We start from the raw sequence: 6000 nt of genomic DNA on the forward strand, positions 1-6000 counted from the left end.
CCCTAAACTAATATTACAGTGGAATTAAATTTTTTTTTAATTCTTGGAATTATAGATATAGGTCAGGATCCAGACTTCGGTGAGTCTATGACTGAACATACTGAAAAAATGGTTTTAAAAAATGCCTAATGATTTGTTGTGACTGACTCACTTATTCCAAGAAAGCTTGTTTTTAGTTTGTCTTAATGTTTACATTTCAGCATCAATGGAACAAAACCAAGTGTTTGCCACTCAAATATTTAGATTAAATAATGAGAATAGAAAAATAAAATGCATGTAGGGAGTCATTTGTTAATGTTCAAAATAGAAACAGACTATCAGACCTCTTTTTAAAAATCCGTTTTGGCCACCTAACAACAAATCTTAATATCCCTTTCTATATGACTCCTAATGAATTCTTTTATCTTTTTGGAAACACCAAAGCAGAGGCATATTTGGATCTCAGTATTATTAGGAATTAAATAATGTTTCTCCTGTATTATTAGAGCAATAATAATGAAACTGTTGGGCCTTCTGTCTTACAAAAGAGGATCCCTGAAACCTTCTGAAGCCGTAAAACATTAATTCATTAAAAGCATGGAAATAGAGTTTGTTGTTCAGTGTGGCTCCTCTTCTGGGACAAAGGGGAAGATGACATTGCATCATCATGATAGAAGCTATGTGTATGAACTTGGTTTGCTCTGAATTGTTAAAACACATGACCTAACTCTATTTCCTTTGTAGGCTTTGGACTTCTTGTTGCTGGTATTTGCAACTGCAGTGGTTACGTGGGCGGACCACGGTGCCCCTCTCCTCCTTGGCCTCAGTGCTAGTTGGTTGCCATGGCATCAGGAAAATGGCCCAGCTGGGTCAGCTTCAAGCTTCCTTGGCAGGAGCCCAATGCACAGGGTCGCTCTTCAGGAGGCTCTCACTCTCCTTCCCAGTAGCATGCCTCTTCTGCTGCAAAAAGAGCCATGGAAGGAACAGACCCAGAAGGTGAGGTGAGCAGCCACCTGCCTGCCAGGGAAGGTGGCCATCTTCTCTTGAGCAATTTCTGCTTTAGAATTGAGGTTGGGAGTTAAGTGCAACTGGAATTACCCCACAGGTTTTCATCCTCAGCCCCGAATCTTAGCCAGATACAAAACCTCAGAGAGTGAGGCTCACTGCTGGCCAAAAAACAATGGTGGCAACAGTGGGAAATTGCTTATGGTAGGAGGTGAGGCAGAGAAGAGCTTATACTTGCCTTAGCTTATACTTGAAGACACATGTGTTCTTGATCATGAGGAGGAAAGAGTAAGTGAGGCTCTGGGTGCTCAGAACGTCATAGTAAGGACAGACAGGCAAGTTCAAGGCTGCAGGATTGCATGACAAGAAGGATACAGTGGTGGTGAGCAAGGCTGGGAATGATCCATCATGCCTGGGAGTTAGGTTGGGGAGGTGGGCATCTGGAGCATCCACATTCTCATAGCACAATGAAGGTTCTGCATAGGTCATTCCATCCTATAGCCACGTTGCTGATCCTGGGGCCCGTCCTGCTCCTGGCATGTGCTAGATGACACTGGGAAATTTGTAAAGGTCATTATCCTAGCCCTTAGCAAAATCCAGACCATAGGAAGCACCTTTTGGTTTTTAATGTCGAGTGTCCCCGGGCTCCTGGCTGTTGTGCAGAGCCTATGAAAACACAGTGCTTTCTGTACTTCTCATTCCATGGCTCTGAATTGCCTTTAATACAGTTGAGTGAAAGATTTTTTTGAATCCCATTCAATGAAAACTGGATTTTTTTTTATGAGGTTGAAAGCTTAAAGCTAACTTTTTGTGGCTTACTGTTAAAATCTGAACATTAGTCCTTAAAAATATTTCTGAACCATGGACTCACAGGTTAGCCACGCACAACTCCACTAAGCATCTCCATTCAAATGCCTTTGTTTTCTTAAATATTCATATCATCCAAATTTTGTGTTTTCTGTTTCATTTTAAATCAAAGTAAGTTCCAATGTGGTATCCCCTTATGTTTTTTCTGATCTGGGACACCGTGATCACTTTGGACTGCAGTGTAGACATCCTACACCTATTATGTATTTGTAGTTCTTGATTTATTTACATAACAGTAGGATATTATAAAACAAAACTGGGAAAAGAAAAATTTTTTTAAATTTACTCAAAATAGAGAATTAGGAGTATTTTCTATCTTACTCTTTCTTCAAGCCAGTTTCTGTGTCCAAAGTTAAAATACCTAGTATCTATGACTAATGTATGTGTTTTTTTAGTGAGTAGAGATTGGCAACATTTAGACATGAATGAAATTACCCTCTATCTAATTCAGAAACAATTTTGGCTGTACCCTTGGAGATCAAACAGTCAAACTCATGAGTAGTCTGAGTTTCTACCTCATTTATAGGATTTATTTGCAGTTAACACACTTGGCTTTACCTAGTAAATTATTTTATGCCTTTCCCTTGCATTTCAACTTCCTGTTTCAATTCCATTTGGGCAGAAATTGTCCTCATCTACAGAATATCTTATTTTAGAAACAAGGGCTTATGATGTCCGACATAAGTAAATCCCCTATTTACTACCCACCCCACGAGCCTGGGCCTAGTTGTATGCAGAATCAGGCAGCAGGATGCAAAGAAGAAGTGCGAGGCTCTGCAGTCAGATGTACTGAGGTTGAAATCTGGACTCTGCCATTCATTGGGAGTGGACTTGGGCAAGGTGCTCAGTTAACCTCTCTGATGCTCTCAGTGATGAGAGAGAAAGTTTGTGGCACACAGGAGATTCCCTGGGCCCATATCTACCTCACTGTTAAAATCTATAGCAGATCTCAGGGCATTTAGCCAGGAAATGAGTTTTAACTTTGCTGGGTCATTGGACTAAATGGAAGCTCTGTCCAACTTCCTTGTCTCTTAGGCCTGGTCCTCTTCTCATCTCTAGTCTGCCAGCCTTGCACAGATATGCATAAATGCAGGCCCAAGCTCCTGACTGCTTTCTTATTAATAGTGGGACCGTGTTCACTGACACTGCTCTTCCTTTTCATCTTCCTAGTTCATTGACTGGCTCTTCAGCATCATGGAAAGCCCTAAAGAAGTCCTCTCAGCAAAATCCAGGGATCTTTTAAAAGGTATTACTTCCATACTACATGCCCAATATAGGTGAAAGCCATCCATGATTGTCTTTGCTACAGAAACAGCATTCTAGTGTATATTGGCTCCTGAAAGGGCTCATCTGAATTCAGTCTAGAGAAGTAATCTAGAGCTGTCATCATGTGGCATTTTGAAGTAGAATGTGGATTTAAGAAGAGTTCTATGCCTTTAAATTTAACTTTTATTTAAATAGCTTTTAAATGTTTAATTATGATGGCAACCTATTACTTTAATTAAGGTTTAGAAAATTCAGGAAGGAGCAGAGAGGAATCCAGAGTCCCCTTGCCCTTGCCCAATGGCAATTTTTATATTTTTTCCCTAAGAAATTTTGGCCTCCTCTGCATATAAGCATTGTTTTAATGTATTTATAATTATTAAGCAACTGAAAAAATACACAGAGACACTTTGAGCACTGCCTTTATTTAAAATTTATTTTTAAAGCATTTTAACCTATTCCTATATTGCCTTCATTAATAGTATTTGTAATAGCTGCATAGTATTTTGCCAAGGGAATTGGACATTACCCATGCTTTTAGGCATTTAAGTACTTTTTGTATTTTTTTACACTTCTTTGTTGATTTGTTGAACTGTAAGAACCACAAGCATAAATATATGAAAATTAGGTACATTATTTTACTCAAATCTGGAAGTCTTTCTGTGAAAATTAGGTACATTATTTTACTCAAATCTGAGAAGCCTTTTGGGCATTGGTTCTGTGGCCTGAGACAGCTTGTACTGTCATCTGTCTCTCAGGATGTGGGGATCTGGTCCAACCAATGGCTGCTGTTGCAGTGGCCCCTAACATGCTATAAGATATTGCCCTGGAAAGATACTACACTTGGGAAAATCACCTGCTGCCCTGCACTTATGATAATTTAGCTGGCCAGCCTAGAGTCTTAGTATGACCATATTTTAATCTAAGTATGGTATACTTTGTTGGTTGCCAAACAAGTAAGAATTGATCTGATCCTTTTTCTTACCCCCAGCATACTCAAAGGGCATGTATAGGTAGGTAAGTGGATTGAGATCAAACACAGAACTTCACTGAGCATAGGGACAGTAGTCTGACATGTTTACTTGATCTGTCCCTAGAGACTTGCTAGGATTTCCTTCATTTGTTAGCCTCAGGGAGTTTGAACTCATTTTTTATGGCCATGGGTCTATAATACCAGTGGTTGCTCCAAACATACACTGTTTTAGGTCATGAAAGTAGGAAACAACTTGATACTGATGAAGAAAATTTGGGTCAAGGAGGTACATGTTCACTTAAGGGCTTATTAGAGTCTAACTGGCTTACCTACATTTCCTCACTATTACATTTTAAATAACATCTCAATATATTTATATTAATATCCTAAAATAAGATCTATAATAAGTGACCCAGAGGAATTACACAGAACTGCCCTACTTTAAATTGATCCCTGCGGGACCTGTGAAGAATAAGAAAAGGTATGGACTTGTGGGCACATAGTCAAATGCAGATTAGCACAGCCATGCCTGCTCCATTGAGCATGTGAACCTAACTTCATCACAGGATCAGGTTTTTATTTTGTTTATCTTTTAACTAAACATCTAATGGAAAAAGTCCTATTCATGTAGAAAAGTCCAAAAATCATACGTAGCTTTCTTATAAAGGGAAGGAATATAACCTATTTAACCATCACTCAGTTGAAGGAAAAAAAAAAACAGCATCCCAGAAGTCAATTGTTGTTATACTCTGTAGAATCTCCTGTTAACTGTTTGAAGAATAATCTAACAACATGAAAACACCCTTTCTCCTAGATTTTATTAATAGTTTTCTACTATTAAAATTCTGCCTAAGGCTTGATGGGAATTCTTAGTCTTGATGATGGGCCAAGGAAGAAAAAGCCAAGCTCTGTTCTGACACATTTTCGATCTAAATGACCTCTTCAAATGCAGTTTCACTAGATGGAACAGTGTATTTTACTTGTTTTGTTCCCTTAGCCACCCTGTTGTCCTTAAGAGTCCTCCCAGAGTTTAAGAAGAAAGCTGTATGGACCAGAGCATATGGTTGGTGAAGGTTTGTGATAGCAGCAGCCTCAGCTGGATGAGGACAACCATAGAAATGGAAGAAGTTTTTCAGAGCTCACATCTGGGATTGCCGAGACAGGATGCAGAGAGTTAAGTGGCAGGAAAACAGGTGGATACAATAACTGGCAGCTTGACATGTGCCTGCAGAGAGAAGGGGTGTTGCTTCGGTGCCCAGGCAGTGGAGACTGAAAGAACTTGAATTATTTTTTATTTGGCTGGAGTTTAATCTGAAGATTTTCTTTGTGACAATTTGACTCCATTATCTCTTCCCCATAAATTCTAGTAAAATAATCTTGTGAATTTTGTGCACGATACTTATTTGTTTTAAGGCACGGGGGTTTGCTAGCAAAACCAAATGGTTGTGGTAACAGTGGCATCATGATCGATTTCCCATGAATTCTCTAGAGGATATTCATTGACTCAGTGTTTTCTTATTCTTATAGATAAAACACAGTCTTGGAATGGCTGCCTGCATTGAATAATAAGCATGGTGTGTGTATTGAACATTAGCTGTATCAGATTCATTAGTGGTGGCTAGAATTTTCCTATGCTTGGGACTCTTGAATATAATTGAAAGTACCCAATTCAAAAAAGCTTCAACCAAGGAAGAGGATATTAGCTTACAAACCAAGAAGTTCAAGAGTAGATCTGATTAGTCAGCTGAGTCAAACAATGCCATTTCTATTGGCATTTCTTATTTCATTTCTATAGATGGGATCACCCCACATAAGTTGGTAAGATGGCTACCAGAAAACTCAAAGGGGAGGAAAGGTGTCTTTGCTCATGGGTATGTCAGAAGCAATATGGAGAGGACTCTGGTTCTGCTTGG

At 39.1% G+C, this 6000-nt stretch overlaps 1 protein-coding gene across 2 annotated transcripts in view; it reads left to right on the forward strand.

Moving 5' to 3' along the window:
- FOCAD (focadhesin) overlaps positions 1 to 5471 on the forward strand; it is a 313675-nt gene extending 308204 nt beyond the window's left edge. For both annotated transcript variants that reach the window (XM_038552511.1, XM_038552512.1), the window contains exons 42-44: positions 724 to 975; positions 3022 to 3097; positions 5085 to 5471. In XM_038552511.1, coding sequence (XP_038408439.1) covers positions 724 to 975; positions 3022 to 3097; positions 5085 to 5158 — 402 coding nt within the window. In that variant the 3' untranslated portion in view covers positions 5159 to 5471. The remainder of the gene's footprint in view (positions 1 to 723; positions 976 to 3021; positions 3098 to 5084) is intronic.
- Positions 5472 to 6000: the final 529 nt, after the last annotated feature.

Source organism: Canis lupus, chromosome 11, assembly GCF_011100685.1.
Source record: "Canis lupus familiaris isolate Mischka breed German Shepherd chromosome 11, alternate assembly UU_Cfam_GSD_1.0, whole genome shotgun sequence".
NCBI classification, from domain to species: domain Eukaryota; kingdom Metazoa; phylum Chordata; class Mammalia; order Carnivora; family Canidae; genus Canis; species Canis lupus.